Source organism: Xenia sp. Carnegie-2017, unplaced genomic scaffold, assembly GCF_021976095.1.
Source record: "Xenia sp. Carnegie-2017 unplaced genomic scaffold, XeniaSp_v1 HiC_scaffold_22, whole genome shotgun sequence".
NCBI classification, from domain to species: Eukaryota; Metazoa; Cnidaria; class Anthozoa; order Malacalcyonacea; family Xeniidae; genus Xenia; species Xenia sp. Carnegie-2017.
In genome coordinates, this window is record NW_025813485.1 from 9,570,096 (window position 1) to 9,587,608 (window position 17,513).

At 34.3% G+C, this 17,513-nt stretch overlaps 1 protein-coding gene and 1 pseudogene across 1 annotated transcript in view; both read left to right on the forward strand.

Moving 5' to 3' along the window:
- Positions 1-17,513, forward strand: part of LOC124447430 (glucose-6-phosphate exchanger SLC37A2-like) — a 125,401-nt gene that overhangs the window by 74,063 nt on the left and 33,825 nt on the right. The window contains exons 14-15 of the mRNA XM_046998354.1: positions 6,901-6,984; positions 11,824-11,914. Coding sequence (XP_046854310.1) covers positions 6,901-6,984; positions 11,824-11,914 — 175 coding nt within the window. The remainder of the gene's footprint in view (positions 1-6,900; positions 6,985-11,823; positions 11,915-17,513) is intronic.
- Positions 1,028-2,565, forward strand: LOC124447431 (annotated as a pseudogene).

Sequence of the window (17,513 nt, forward strand, 5' to 3'; positions counted from 1 at the left end):
GATGATACGAAAAGTAATCTTAGTAAAAACAAATTGAAATTTATAGATAAAATTCATGAGGAAGTTACCGGTCTTTACTCGCGAAGGATTGAAGGATAAATTTATTTAAAATTCACGCATAATTTCAAACAAATTACCCCAAAAAGCGCATCGCACCATGATTTTATGTTAGAGGAGGAAACATATTCACACATTGAATAACTGAGTTTTCATGATAAACTGACAATTGATTGGAAGCCATACTTTCGCAATAGTTTTTGTTACTATATGTGTGTTACTTTATAAAAAAATGTGTGTATTTATTTTAAAAAGAAGAAAAACGACAATCAAATGATTCAGATCACCCATTGTGTACAAATAATCATAGGCTACCAAGAAATCTGTTTAGGTTTTTTATGCAATCGATTTATGTAGTAAATATATTCCTTGATTTATATGCAATGTTTGTCATGCGCGCTATCTCGCGTGAGTTACACGTATATATGGTCTTATAGATCTAATATTTTGACAAGATAGGCAACTCTCAACACAAAATTAATGACCGTTAACACAAACACTCTCATACATTCAGATTGGCTACAATTTATTTTGATTGTTTTCAAAAAAATTCAGCCAATCTGGAATGCGTTTGAGCATTCAAAATTATGACAAATGTTTAGATAAGTGCCCCTAGCATAGGTTTTGAGTGGTTTTGAGAAAAATTTGCCACAAACCCTAAAAACATTCGCATTTTTCATATGCATAGAAATACATTTCAATATTAAAAAAACTGCAAAAATACAGTAAAATTATTCGTAATTAATGAGATGTATATGTTTTTCGTATTTTTCCCATGTACTTATAAGATATTTCCGGTTTTGTGAAAGTGTTTGTGTTAACCGTCGTTAATAGACCACTTTGGCGGTTTTATTTGAATAAAAACACGTGCTCGCTAAGTGAAAAACTCGGACAAACATGGCGGAAGACATAACAATGACTAATTTGCTATATGAAATAGAAATATGTTTCGCTGTCTTGCAAAATAAATTTTAACATTTCTTTATTTCAAAATATAAGCGCTTAAATGGAAGAAAGGTTACGTGAAGAGAAATTCAAAGCTATGAAACTGCCAGAATTAAAAAGTTAACTGCAGAGTAGAGGTATAACCGTAAGTAGTTATCTGAAGCCGGGACTAGTAGCCATTGCATGTGCAGTGGAAAAAATGAACATTCCATTGATCCCGCAAGTCAGTATAGCCGAGCAGCAAGTAAATTTAAGTTGTCGTTTGACCATCCATGACGTTGAGCTGCCGGATCCATTTACGATTAATATTTTAAGGGTCTTGCAGCCTATAAGTCGTTCGAGAACTATCGTTTGTTTTACGATGGATATGTTGAGTCTTTGCTAACAGCATACAGGCAAGATGCTGGGGTCCATGTTTATATAGGCAAGGTTAAGCCTACAATGAAAGAAATGACTAAAGATGGTAAAGACGTTTACGATTTATGGTTTATATTGGAAGGAAACGGGTCTAATCGCGGCAGTGTGCTTGATACGTATTGCTGTTGTCTTGGTGGTAGAGATGGTGGATGTAAGCATGTATCATCTGCTTTGTATTCTCTTGATGATCTGCTTAATTCTAGAGGAGAGGATAGTGTTACAAGTAAGGAGTGTAAATGGATTCGAAGATCAAGATTCTCATTCATCTGTTAAAAGTGAGTTCTTATCATGCCACCAATAAAATATATTGTGCAAGTAAATCTTGCTATATGCATTATTTGGTAGGTCCCACAGCAGGAAATCTCTTCAAACCTCTGTGCTGTTTTTGTATCACTTTTTATTAAATACTTCTTGAAGGTATTTATGGAAACTACATGTTTCTTCAAGTTAGAGCTTAATAATAGGAAAGATATACTCAATGCAATTACATAGGGAAGAGTGCTTACTTTTTCAATCTCGCAACATTTTTTAGAATATTGAAAAATATGAGAAATGTCCCAATGATTTCATTGTCATGGAACATAAATGGTTCAGTAACAAGGATGCCACAATGGAAAGAAATAAATGGCACAGAACTTTGCACACATTGTTTACTCTGCATTGATCTAAGTTTATCAACACAAAGGAATATTTTATTGCATATTTTTTAAAACTTCTATGTACAATGTTTTTAAGGTGATGCAATAATCTGTGATTGCAAATTAACCAATGCTGCACAGATAGAAGCAACAGAATCAATATATGGTTTTATTGTTAATGGGATTACACCTTGTAATATACTAAATGACTTCAGTTGTTGAATAATTCTTTCAATGTGAATCCTCTTTGTAGCTACTCTCCTTGTCATTGTTGTTGCACCAGTGCCAACATTACCTTTATGCTTAATTGGAGGTGAAATTAAACGGACATGTTGAAGGGCAAGTAAATCCTGGATATTAAATCCTTTGTCAGCCATCCCCTGCAGCTAACTCTTCCTACAATCCACATCTCTTGATGATTTCGTTGTCGCTTATGCAACCACTGAACAATGTAGAGATATAGTTGATATGTAGAAGCGGTGACATGGAAATAAATAGTTTGAAGGTGTTTCTGCCTATGTAGTTACTATGTGTCCGACGTTGACTTGAAGGAAGAGAAGGTTTTTGTTTATAGGATTCTGTGCAATCAATTATTGCACGAAGACATGGATTAGATTCGTAAACTTTAGGCCGGGTTATTCCTTCCATGTCTTTCAAAGTGGTAAATGGAATAAATAACTTTAATTCTTTCTCAAGAAACTTCACCCATGTCAAGTATATGCTGCTACCAACAGTTTCTGACACTCCAAATAAATCACATAACATCTTGAGACAAGGGAATCTTTTGATCCTGACCAATGTGAATATAAATTGCTCATAAACTGAAAGTTTAGCCCACGTAGAAGTTTTGTGGACCTATAAAAATGATTAAGTGCTTATCATTCATTATACATAGGGAGCTATTAACTTGAGTATTTACTTGAGCAATATGTATGATTATATATTACTGTACCCTAGCACTGCTCTTTTTTTCTTGTTTATATTTTGTTGTTTTCTTCCCTTTCCATTTGATAAGCCTGGAAGCCTTTGCTTTCACGAACTCAAAAAGTATTTTCAACATTTCACCTGGTAGGCCTACAGATAAATTAATTCAGAGTAGCTCACAAAGTCCTTTATTATTTCCAATAGCTTCCAACATAAGCAATTATATCAAGTTATAATCAACATAGTAAAAAATGAAATTTTATACCTGTATAATGGGCTGAATCATTAACCACATTTTCTAAAAACATGCATTTCTGTATACTGCTGGTGTTAACAAATGACTCAGTCGCATAAGTTTTAAGATGTTCATGAGTTAGGTTGGTTTGAGCAGCAGCATCTTTTTTCTTTAAAACAAGAAGTTCGTCTTGATCCTTTTGGATATCACGGGATGTTGTACTATTTTCACATAAGGATAGGAGGCCGTCAGCTGCGTCTCTTTTAGCGTGTTCCCTTTCGCTCAAGTAAAGAAGAGCCTCTGCTGCATCTTTTTTGGAGATTGACGCTCGTTTTGGTGGCGGATTATATACCCTCGTCATTGGTTTTTTCGTTTTCCCGTTAGTTTTCTTCTCTATATGAATTTAAAATGATGTATAAGCTTATAAAACGTTCAGCAAGCTTTCGTATAATTCACACATTTATGAGCAGTCAACACTTACATTCTCAATACTTTGTATCGCTGAAATAGGGTCTGGGTTATCTACAGTAGGACCATTTTCTCCCACAAAATGAAGACTACAAATATAACTGTCTTTCGTACACACAAATCTGTCACCTCGATGACACGCACGAATCCAGCGCTCTCGCTTGTCGCTATGGTATTTCTCCCCAGGAAAATGCAAAAAAAAATACTTTGCTTCTACTTGCGTCTCGTTTTAAACGATCAGGATACCGCGAATCGCTTTTGCAGGTTCCCCAAGCGCACCTCTTCGTCGTAACCATTGTTATAAAAAATTACTCCGCCATGTTTGTCCGAGTTTTTCTCTTTAGCAAACACGTGTTTCCACATTTTTGAAAACCGCCAAAGTGGTGTATTGTGTTTAAGAGTTGCCTACCTTATCAAAATATTAGACCTTTAAAACCATACATATAAATCAAAGAATATATTTACTACATAAATCGATTGCATAAAAAACCTAAAACAGATTTCTGGGCCGCGTATGATATAATATTGTATTGCCGGAAAAAGACGTGTTCAACCATTTACTTCACAAGTGTCATTAAGGCGTCGTACAAAGTTCGCAAATAATATCCAACTTTGGAGGCAAAATTAAGGAACTTATATTTGTCTGTTTAAGTCCATCGACATTTCATAGTTCTTTAAATAGTCTAAATTTTCAAATTATTCAATAAAAAAGAGGGGCTAAAATTTGCAATATAAACACTTTAAACTAATGATTTTCACATGCAATGGAGCAAAATAGTTAAGCTATAAAATGAGTACTTTTTATGTGCTATGTTCTAAATCTTGAAATTTTCTTGATCAATCTGTCTTTTAATGTCTACTATTTATATGAAACAAGTTAAACACTTGTGACTATCGCCAGTTCCATACATATTGTTTGCAGACTCACCTTATGGTAGGTAGGTATTTTGCAGGCGATTTTATTTGATTGGGAGGACAAGTGAAATTGTATTTGTTAAAGAATTGACATCCATTTTCCTTCTCAGACATGCAAATTTTGTATGACTGTAAATTAATGAATGCATTTCTTTACCAATGATAAATACACAGAAACAGCAACACATATAAAAGCAATAGGTTTATTCAATGAAAAGTTGTATCAAAATTAGATAAATAGCATCATATGATCCAAATATTGTTAAAGTCGGCGTCTAATAAAAAAGTAAAAATTTTGCATTTAAAATTTCTTAAGTTTTAGTTCTTGCTAATGCTTCTCTCAACATGTTGTGACATGTAAGTACAAAGATGCGCCTTTTGAGATAGTTTTTTCCACATTGTGAGGGAATTCTATACCAATTTATCCTCCAATCTTTCGTGAGTAAAGACAGGTAACTTCTCCACGAATTTTATCCTTAAATTCCACTTTGTTTTGAATACATAAGCTCTACCCAGACTACTTTTTGTATCATCAATATGCTATTGTGTAAGCGCAAACTTATCTTCAACCGTCGCATTTACTGTTGAAACGTCAATAATTTTTGGGAATTTCCAGCCTCCAATTAGACAAACATGAGTTTTAAAAGAATTAGAGTCTTCTATCGACTGAAAAATTTTTAAATATTGACGATTTGTTGCTGTGCTACTATTAGATAGCCATGTTTGTTTATCAAATCTGACTACAAAAACCAGAACTCCTAACGCGCTCAAGCATATGTAACGTCATTATACATAAGGTCAATTCCACAGGCTAATGCATACTCAACTTTCTACCAATCAACGCACACGTTTTTATTGTTGTTATTTTATCAATTGAATTATTTACCGAGCAAGAATCGAGAAAAATTCGCACTTGTGTTTAGAAAAGGTCTTTTCAGTTTATATTTTTTTTGGAAGAGATGTAGTACTGAATTTAGGTGGTAAATGACGTAGTTTTGGTGTGTATAGTTCTGATGAAGTAAAACATGGCTGGAAGGTAATGACATGTGACCAATGCAGCTTGTGGTTTCACATGGGTGAACGTAGAATGTGTCATATTTTGGCAAGTTCATCGTGTCAGTGGTTTTGCCCATATGTGATTATTCTTACCAGTCGAGCTGACCTCTCTATGAAGCTTTTTGATTTACTGCGATCAAAAGACTATTTTGACCATCTTAACATGGAGTATTGTGAGAGTTTCTTTTTAACTCTAAGCCTTGGTTTCTTTTCATGGAGACACGGCCTTTAAGATATGGGTCAACATTTTTGGGACGGTGTACAACCTCCAAAATGATGATTGTATTTGTTTTTCCTGGTATAAGTAATTTTTCTGTTCAAGTGGAATAATTTCATATTATTCGTGATGTAAAGATCAAAAGCACATCTTTCCAAGGCCAGTAAATCAAAGGCCAAAAATCAAGGCCAGTAAAAATCAAAGCCATGGCCAGTAAATCTAAAATTATTCATTTTGTTCAAATTTCCAACAGTTTAAATACTGATATTTAACGCCAATTTGTGCACTATGATTACTTACTCTTTATGATATCAAGGATTAAATTGAGAAAAGCAAGGTTTTCATGTTTTATGCACTTGATGAAGCATACAAATGCATTGGCTACATACTTAGAAAGACAATTTTCTAGATATAGTATTTAAATGAAGTATTTTGTATTTATTGACTAACTATTCGACTGACAATACTCTCGAAATATACTATTGATACAGAAAACTTTCAGAGAGGCAGAATTGAAACATAATGGACGAATCGAGACATGTCTCGGTAATATGTGTAGTTTATAAACATCTATTGATCATGTCGAGAATGCATATGGAGGTCTGTTCTAAAGAGAATGGTTAAATTTAAAGACTAGAGTGATGAAAATGTAATTGTTTGAAAATGCTTTTATGCATTAAGAGGTGCATTTATTATTTTTTTTGATATAATTGTACTTTTGATTACAAACACGTTTTAGAATTTAACTACGAAAATTCGTTTGTTTTATTTTTACCAGTATTGTTTTAACCAGTTTCTTTTTAGTGTTTGTCCTTATAGCCTTGTGTCTTTTTACATAAAAGTTTTCAATACTCAGGAGGCAACGGAAATGCATTGTAGATTCAACTTAATATGAACGTAGAATGGTTGGACATAGTTTAACCAATGTTGAACAATGTTGTACAATATCTTGTCCTCTCTTATGGTTTTATTAGGTATTTTTAAATAAATTGCTGTAGACATTTGCCACCCATTCTCTATGTTATTAGGTTAGACACTCCAGAGCAAGAAAGAAAGGTCAGCATGGAGCGGACTCGAAGGCTATCTCCTTTTTTGGTGCCTTATGTTTACCGGTATGAGCTTTCTGAGTCACAGAGATTTATATTTTAAAAAATCGACTTTTCCGTTCCTCGAAACAGGATGCATTATGAACTACATGATTAAAAATGTTTTCATGGGTTTTCGACAAGCCATGGAAACAAATTTGTTATAGTCATTTTTAGTGCAAAGTTTCCATGGGAACTTTGCAGTATTGTGGTGAGTGGCAAAAATTCACACTAGTCAGTCAGTCAGTCAGTCAGTCAGTCAGTCAGTCAGTCAGTCAGTCAGTCAGTCAGTCAGTCAGTCAGTCAGTCAGTCAGTCAGTCAGTCAGTCAGTCAGTCAGTCAGTCAGTCAGTCAGTCAGTCAGTCAGTCAGTCAGTCAGTCAGTCAGGCAGTCAGGCAGGCAGGCAGGCAGGCAGGCAGTTGGTAAGTCAGTCAGTCATAGTTTAAACTTTCCGGGGGGTGTCTAGCAACAACGCTCATTTTATTTTTTAGAGATTTATCATCTGTGTTTCAGCGATTATTAAGAAAGCATTTTACACCAACTTCAACTCACATTAACTAAGATATTAATTAGTTGTTACACTTTAAGCTAACAATTTATATAAATATATAAATTCAATTTGATTCGTTATAAAACAATGTATCTCCGTCCGTTTTACCCCCAGCCGCTCTATTTCTTTGAAGAAATATCTAAATGTGCATGCGCCATTTTTGTGCGAACTGTGTAATGATTGTGTAATAAGAGTGAACTAAATAGGAAATAGAATATTCCGAAATCCAAAAAAAATTGCTTTAACTATAACGCCTTTTGTTAATGCTGGCTCTGCTGAAAAATATTTTGAAGATTTTGTAAGCTCGATATAAAATGAGAAGAATATTGGTATGCGCCAAATTGCCGTATTTTCCTCTCTATATATGGCCTCAATTCCTCAGCTAATAAATACAGAGACGCTTGACTCATTCTGAAGTTTTCTCTCCATTCTTCTTCTATGACGATGTTATTTGAAAATTATTCCACTTGTTCTGCTAGACCTTATCCAGAATCCACGATCTCTTCCTCACCTTTTTATTAATCGTTTTAGAACAACTTCCCGTGACTTTGAAATAGAGATCATCCTCATAATATTAATTCGTTTTTTAATTAATCAACGTGAACATTCAAGGTCTTGATTTGTAACGCAATACATGCCATGGTGCTTGAAAGAAGCCCGAGTAAAATAGCTATTCAATTCTTCTGCATAGCCATGTTGAACAAATGCTTTAAACTTTGAACTGATGCTTTGAATTTGGTGCAAAAACGCATGCTCTATCCGGACTCGATAATACGTCATCCGTCTTCGTGTTGGAAAACCTCCGTTTTAGCCGTCCACACGTGTTTGTGAAACCGGCGTTTTCAAAAAAATTCAATCTGTAAGCCGTATTTAAAAAGCATCGTTTTTGGTAGGTGAAAACGCCGTTCACGTGTGGACGCATAGACAAGGCGGTGGAAAAAATCCCGTTTTTAGAAAACTTCGGATACGTGTGGACGGGGCCTCAGTTATACACAAATCGATATCTAGGCAAGTCACATACACTTGTGTACCTTGTAGCGCACACGACCTCAACTAATTCTAATACAGTCAGACATGTCGAATACAGCTGGTATTTCGAATGCAGTAGGAATGGAGGAAGCTCAAAAATACGAATGTTTACACAACAAATTCACCGTTGATTATAATAACAAGCAATTCAAGCAAAACAGTTGGAAAAAAGTAGCAGAGAAATTTGGTATCACAGCAAAGAAAGCAGAAAAAGTATTTGAACCGCCTATGGAAGATTTTTGAAGGAAAAAAGTCATTTCCATCTGGTCCTGGTAGAGACTCCGTCCTATACCTTGGCTGTCGGTTCATGTTATTCACAAAACTACGACCACAATCTTGGTAAACGCGGAAACGTGAAGTATATAAGTCCTCATGATAGTGAAAATGGCTATGAATCAAATGCTTCGAGTGTTTAAGATTTGGATCTTTATGCATCAGAAGCTGAGGATGACATTACTGCGGACATCACTGTCATCAGCAGCACACCAAAACCAACAGCAAACAGCAGCTGGAAAAATAAACCGATGTAGAGCGTGCCATAGTTAATACTGCCAACAGCATAGGTGAGCATATGCGAAGGACCGACAAAGCAAACAAGAGAAAACTAATTGGTGAAGACAACGACGAAGACTGTCTTTTTTGCAGAGGCTTTATTCTTCGATTTAAGCGTTTGTCACCACAATGTAAAGCTTCAGTACGACAACAAATTGAGCAAGTTTTCTTTCATGCTGAGTTTGGACAAAGTTCCACTTCAAACACAGAACCACATAAGAGTGAATCTTTAAGTTATACTCCAGAACATCATTAACTTTACCGAGGTCATGGTCACGAAGTATTCACACCATTTGCTAACCGCTCGTTTAACTACCTGGCAAGACAAAGCTATCCGATATTCTTCGACTACAGTCGAAATGCCGATGCTAATGAATGACAACACCTTCACGTATGTTGGAGAAATATAGATATATATTTTATCTGTCTTTGTAAAAGTAACTATAAACAAATTACAATTGCTCCAGACTTTTGTTGCAAAGTTCTTTTTCCATACATACTGTAGACATAAAAACTTAAGCTCTATAAATTGATTTATTCTGTTGATCTTTATTTTGAAAAAATGTGATTAATTTCTAAGTGTTCAACATCCTCTAACATGCTCCAGCTGCCATGTGACTTGTCCCTCTGGACTGCAAAAATAATCCATGAAAGTTGACCTCGTACAATCATCAAGGTTGGAATATCTATTTCCCACAATTCTTGAATTGGAAGTTAAACCTCTCCTATTTTCTACGCCAACGTTTCGCCAGTCTCCAGGAATGATATTTCTGTTACCATCTTCAGTGTCAACTAAACCATTTGGCAGATACATTGAATTTTCGGTCAATCGTGAATAATTATAAAAGCAAGTACATGCCTTTACAATATTTTCTACCAAATCCACACCAGCCCGAATCGGTCTCCTAGAAATCCGCCATTTTGCTGCAAGTATACCAAAAGCATTTTTAGTTGTACGTCTTGCTCTGGAGACGTACTTTGTTGCGAATCGCCCGTTGCCATATAACGAAGAGTGACCATAAGCCTTTGAGAACTTGAAATGGTCGCTCTTAAACGACAACGCTTTTTCGATATACGTTGCCCAACTAGTTTAAAAGCCTTTCAGGAGACATTTATTTGCACCTAAACGTAGTGATACATAGTGATTGCTTTGGAACAATTGCACATTTATGTTATACAAAATGCACACAACAACTTACCTGAAGAACTCACGATTGTAAAGGCAAACTCTGCAACCAAATTTTGAAACGTCCCTTGTTCATGACGTCTTTTGTAAACATCTCTTACCCAAAATCGGTGCTTTTTTCGTTTAATGAATTTACATAGGTAAAATGCAAGAGTTAGAAAAGAATTGTTTCATTAGAAGTAAATTTTTCATTGTTGTTTTGGATCCCGCTGTATTCGAATTGCGCGCAAATTTTGCTTAGTACCCATGCGTTTTTGCGTGTTTTGACGATTGGCGATCATATGGAAATCACGGGTATTTCAAAATTGTTTTACAGCTTATCAAGTGGGCTTTGATTAGAAAATTGTCAATCATTTCCCATGATTGACAATTCGACGATTATATGGAAACCGGGCTTTAGCAACCTGTTCTGAACTTCTGGTCTGACTACACTCATACACTACCCGCGAAAACGACAGCCCAATTTTTCTTTTTATAAATATAGCTTTAAATAGAAATCATAATTATTCTTGCACTAAAGATGGCATAAGCATGCCGAAATATGTTTACTCTAAAGAAAATTGTCGTCCACTTGAAATGCTTAATATATTATTATCCATGTACATGATGTGATTCCCGTCAATTCTGACAAAATGCAACAACATTTTAGTGATCAAGCCTCAATTACAACAAGTTAAGCTAAACTAATTTCGTCATTATGTCATTTGAAAACAAGTTTCGAAAACAATTATAACAAATGCATTCTGACATATTATAATTACACTTGAAAACCAGCCAAAGGAGAGTTTGGTGTCATGAAAATAGAGAAAATGGGCCATACCCATTTTTAAATGATTGTTCAATTCGGCTTGTTGATGGTGGGATTTAGTTGATTTTTTAGTGCCGTAAGATAAGAATTTTTGGGCTCAACAGAGTGAGAAAATTACCATCCATTCTTCTCTTGCTGGAAAAAGTTAAAGGCTGCATAGATATCAACTTAGATATCCATAAACATTTCTGTTTTCCTTTTGCTTAGCTATATTTTTCAATTCAATATTTCTATCAGTGAGCTTCTTCCGCCTTTTAGATACACACAGATTGTCAATTTAAATACATTGTGTATTATCACAGTATGAAAACAAACAGCAGATTCACTTAATTGTACAACTTTGTGCTGTATATTTAATTAGATTACTGGCTTTGGCAAGCCACCTAAGCGCTCCTATTGTTCAGAAAATACAATTAACTAACTGCCACTATGCTAACCACATGCGTAATAAGATATGCGCTACAGCAAAAAATTCTCTTCTGTGGTGTTATTAACAGCTACTCAGTTCTTCTATCATCTTGTTCTGCATTTTTCGATTTGATTGGGATATTCTTTTATCATTTATCATAATAATGAGCAAAGTATTTTAGATTGTAAATAAGTGTAGGTAATCGGTACAAGTGCTTTTTATAGAATTCTTTCTAAAATTAAAGTCGACAATGTTGTTTTGTTGTGTGTTTTCATTGTCTGCTTTGCAAGATAATTTTCGAAAGCAACACACTGGTGTACTTTTCTTTATAGGGTGTGATAGAGTACTCACTGTGTCTTTTCTTTGCTAAGCTTGTGAGCTATACTTTTCTGTATTGGTTACCGTACTACATTAATCACACAGGTCAGTGTTTTTATGTGATTTCTACAATTTTTGTCCCATAGTGTGTGTATATCAATAAAAACTGGACTGGTGATTTCTGATTGTTTGATAATTTAATTTTGAGCAACAAAGTTTGTCAAAAAAAAGTTTACAATTTTAAAATGGTTTTTGTGTGGCAAACACGTGTAAGTGGTGAAAACCTTTGTTGCTTTAGTGATATGATTGGATTATGAGAAAAAGTATCCAAAAACAATTTATTCTGATTTGATAGTATAGTTTTTAAGCAGCATTAATCATGGCTTTTCGTGTAATTTATAATGATGTAACACTTTTTAATGATTTAGGTGTTATCATTGTTATTTTGTGTTGTTCATTTGCAAAAGTTCGTACATTTAATTTAAATTTGAGTCCATGAACTCTCTGCCTACACTTTCCTTTCATTGATTTGTCGTGCGTTTCACGTTTTGTATGATTAAGGCATGTTGAATATGTCGAGGTCTTGAATAAAATTGTGACCTTTTTAAAAGTATCTTGTTCGTGCCTCACCCCCCTCCCCCCGACAAATATTGTCATAAATTCTAAATTGAGAATCTCGTATTTTTTTAGCACAGCACTTTAATTAGACTTACAGTAATTTTTCATGTAAAGAATGAGGTAACTCGTGCTTTAAAGTGCCTATGAAATGAAATTTTGCGAAATTTTTTTGTTATTTCGAAAGACTTTGTCGTCCTGAGCTATAAGCAAAAAGCAGCTTGACCTCTGCGGTGCCGGTGCAGTACTCTGACCAACTGTCCAGCAAAGTGCGAAGATCATATCTTTATTTAATTTCATATGTAATTTATTATTTATTCCACAGACTGCATATATTCAGATATAAATTACGAATTTTGTACTATCAAGATTGAAACTGCAATTCTAATGTTCATTTCTAAGATATATTCGTGCAGCTATAGTGCTCATAATCAGATTGATATTCGGCATGCTTGGGTGGATATTATATTACATTATATTTATTTTGTCAGTGCTGGTACAAGTCGGTATACAATTTGATATAAATCATCATTGCTAAGGAAAATATCGTTATGATTTTTACTATTTTGTAATTATTACATCTATTCATTGTATTTGAATATCCAACTTATATCGAGTAAATTTTAGATTAAATGCAATGCGAGAATCCCTAAAAATGTGACTACAACCACAACCAGTATATAAAATAATTAAGGACGATATTTGGTGATTTTTGTAATGTTAGATAACGTTTATATAGATTTAGGTCTAATTGCGCTGGAGGTAGTTTAATGAATTTTAAAGTTCGATGTAAAAGTGCAAGCATTGTATTTAGCATTGATTATTGAAAGGCCAAAATTTCACTCTTACTGCAACATATGTTTCCTCGTTTGGCGACAAACTTCGTATAGTAATAAATTGAATTGATTCAAACTATGTATCGAGATTTTATAACATAGACATTCCTGTATTTTGGTTAAACACATTCAAAAACGCAATTCTAACCATTTGAAGTAGTAAGTAGAAATATTATTGTTTGTAATATTTTCATATACAAATGGTGCACTGTGTCACACTGCATACGTCATCAAGAACTCTTGACCGCGCGCTGTTTTGAGCAGAAAATATTCTCATAGTCCAACTTTGAATTTAAAATTTACCAACTTCTAGTTTGAATTGCTGGATAAGGTTTGTGTCATTGTGATCATAAAAGATGATATTTTTCGATAACGCAAAAAAAATTTCGCAAAATTTCATTTCATAGGCACTTTAGGAAAGGACGCATCGTCTCATGAACTCAAATATACTCAATTTAATAATTGGCATTGATTACTATCTGGTGGAAAAAGTTTCACTCCTTTTCATCTACGATATCTATTGGCAACCGTAATCTTTTAATGTTAAATTGTATTTATTTTTTCAAAAAATGGTGATAAAAAAGGCAATATGAAAGTTATTACCATGATAAAATTTTCAGTCATAAATTTGTTTTTAAATAGTATTAGCGTAATCTCTCATTTCCACTTTAGAGGGCATAAGCATGGTGAAACGTGTTTACTTTAAAGTGTTTATATTACGAATTTTAGCCCCCCTTTTTTATTAGCTAAATTGAAAGACCTTGTTTCAGTGATTTTAAATCTGCAATTATAATTGAAATTGGATTTGTGAAAGTGATTTTACGGACGTCCAAAGTCACGATTTTCAGCATTTTTTTGCGAACTTTTTGATCGGTATGCTAATGACTTGTGACGCAGAAAGTTGAACACATATATCAACATGGCGTATTCTACTAGTAATCTTAATAAGAAACGCGGAGGAAAACGCTGTGTTGCTGTCGGACCTAATCAAATTAGTTGCACCAATGATTCAAAAATCGAAGGAATGTCAATGCATCTGTTTCCTAAAAAAGAAACAGAACCGCAAAGGCATAGAAAATGGGTAAATTTTGTGCGTAAACATAGACCGGGTTTTGAGGCTTCCTCTACCTCGTGTCTGTGTTCTGCGCATTTTGAAGATTCTTGTTTTGACCTTAATTTGAGCGTGCAAGTCAAGCTCAAGAGAAGGTTGAAGAAAGATGCTATCCCAACCATTGACGTGGCTGGGATTCCTGAACCATTACAGGATGAAATAACCGATCGAAAGCGAAGACAAGTAAGTTTACGCTTGTTTATGTTAATTTTTCTTTTGTCATATGTAAATTCGATATTAGTTTTGTAGATTATTCGACATACTCTCCATAAGCCATCGCTGAAGGAAACATGTTCTCTCGATGAGGAAGTACCATCTACTATGATTTAATTCCATATATTTTTCCTTTTGTCTTTTTTCCCAGACTGACATTTGAAGAAAAGATTTTCTTTCATTTAATTCTTTCAGCTTAACCTCTCAGTAGTTGCACCAATTTGTTTTTATTGTTTACTCTTGTTTCATCTAGGCATATTTCCTGACCATTCTAAACTCAGCAAAGAAGGTCAACAGTCTCTACAGTGCACAAGTTAAAAGACCTTTCCATCATCGACCCTCTGATGGTATGTAACCTTTTGTGTTACCACTTGGATATGCTTTCCGAATAAAGTGGTAAACACAAGCAGGTAAAGGCAGAGTATTCTCCTATCCCATAGACCCACAAAACCATCGCATCATCCATCTGTATGCCACAGCTCTCAAGTACCTGAAGTAAATAAAAAGGTTGGACTAATTATTGTTGATGAAACAATGTTGATGATAACATTGTTTCTCATACAATTTACAATCTTACATATTTAATGATTGTGATGCTTGGCGGCGATAAGCACGTCCATTCCTATCTCTCAATAGTGGCCCGACGTTTTCAAGGACAGCCTCATGAACTAAAGGCCCAAATTTGGCATGCTGTGTTATGCATGATATTTTCTCAATGCTGCCATCGAATGTCATTTTCGGCAAAGCTGGTCCTATTTCCTTACAGCATCTGTACTCTAATGCGCCTTCTAACAAATCGGTATGACAGCATTGACAATTACACCTGAAACGTGGGAGCATTGTGGTTTATAAAGTAACTTTATGTATATTACAAACAGGAGAAAACAACAACTTACCATTCACCGAGTGGAATTACGCCATCACTTCGTTGTTCTAATTGTCGCAGGGAGAATTCCATCGGGATCATCTGGAGTATGCACTTCATCACCATCTCCTGCGAGCGGTTCATCGTCATATGCGAAGTCGTTTAAATGCTCGACATAACCCACGGATTCCGAGCTCGAATCAGATACGCATTCAGACATCGAATTCGAATTATCTGAGCACTGATTTCAGGCCATACTTTCCGGAAAACTTGTTTTTTAATATTTTATTGAAAATACTGTCATTATTTGTTTTTAAGACAACAAAATCACCTCCAAAAAACGACAACAAAATCACCTCCTATAATATAATATACTGACGGAAACAGACGTGTTCAACTATCTACGTCACAAGTATCAATATGGCGGCGTAAAAAATTCGCAAATAGTACCCGACATTTGAGGCAAAATTAAGGAACTTATATTTATCTGTTTAAGTCCAGCGACATGTCATAGTTCTTCAAATAATCCAACTTTTCAATTAAGCTCATAAAAAAGGGAGGCTAAAATTCGTAATATAAGCACTTATCTATAGAACTTACTAATTTTATTCACCTACACTGCCAAATAACTATTTTTGCCTTCATGCAACAATAAACAGTGTTTATTTAAATGAAAAATTCATGTAGTTCTGTTCAGTAGTCGATCCAAGGTTTTGCCAAGTAGTTTAGAAATCAGAAATTCCAACCAACAGCATTTGAATATTTTTTTCTTTTTTCTAGCTTTTCTAGTTCAACATATTTTCTTTATAAGTTTTCTGTAGGTTTATCATGTAATCACTCCACACTTGTCCATGGTATATTTTCAGTTGACTTATGTCGTTGGACTAAAGCAAACATTTTCTCGCTACCTTCACGGCATTTTATCAATGATTTATCCATTTGAGCTAGAAAAATAGTTACACCAAACTGTTTACAGTCACACACACAGTAGCATGAAGTTATGTACAAGCTTGGCGACATCAATAGACCTACAATGCCGATTGATTTTCACTTTTTAATAAACAGCTAAAATGCCATAAAATAGCTTAAAATATTCTTAAATGCTAAAATATGCCTTTCTTTACCGTAGATTTTCTTTATTTTGATGTGTGTATACTGTGTATTTCACAAAATGCTGAAGCACTATTTTCAAACATTATGCTGTCAGTATCGTATTTTTTTTCACTGGTTATCAAAACTTATTAATACAAGGAGTATTATAAATAAAGGGGGAGTGAATATTAAAAATATTTTTTAAAGTAAAAGTTTTAACTACCAATTTCCGCCATCACTGCCATGTGTTCGACAACCGGGTTCAGGCAGTGAACTCTGAAAGAAGGCTGAAACGATAACTCCAATACAAAAGCCATATGATAAAATGAAGCCAATATGGCGGCTATATAATGATTTTTTGTAGGAAAAAACACGAGTGTTGTGCGTAGATGGTGACGAATATAGAAAACATATTCTACATGACATGTTTTCACAATATGTTGTGCGTTTTATGTTTGAACATCTTTGAATATGTCGTGTTTTTAAAACTTTACGATTGTTGTATTAAAGAATTTTTAATGACACATTCATTTTTCTGAAAAAAACGCTGTGACAAAAGGAATAAAGCAACGAGCAGTCATTTGAAGATGTTAACTATTATTGTTTTTAGTTGGCAAAATGTTGAAATGATTTAAGACTTTAGTTTTCTGACAAAATGGTGGTTTTTTCTTACACATAACAGGTTAAATAGATCAATATTATTGTGATAGTAAGATATATGTAAAAAGGACATTTCATTGTGTGTTTTTTCATTCGTCGTGGACAATGAGAAAAATAATGTTTTGAAAACATTACCGCTTTGGTTTTTCGCCGAACTTGCCATCTTTCATCCGAAGCTTTCCCATTCATCAGAGTGTCCAAAATTTACATTTTCTTAAAAAAGCTATCAGCTATTTTTGCCTTCTGGTAAAATAAAGCTTTATTTAGCTCAACAAATGAAAGAACACAACTTCTATTACATGTCAAACACAG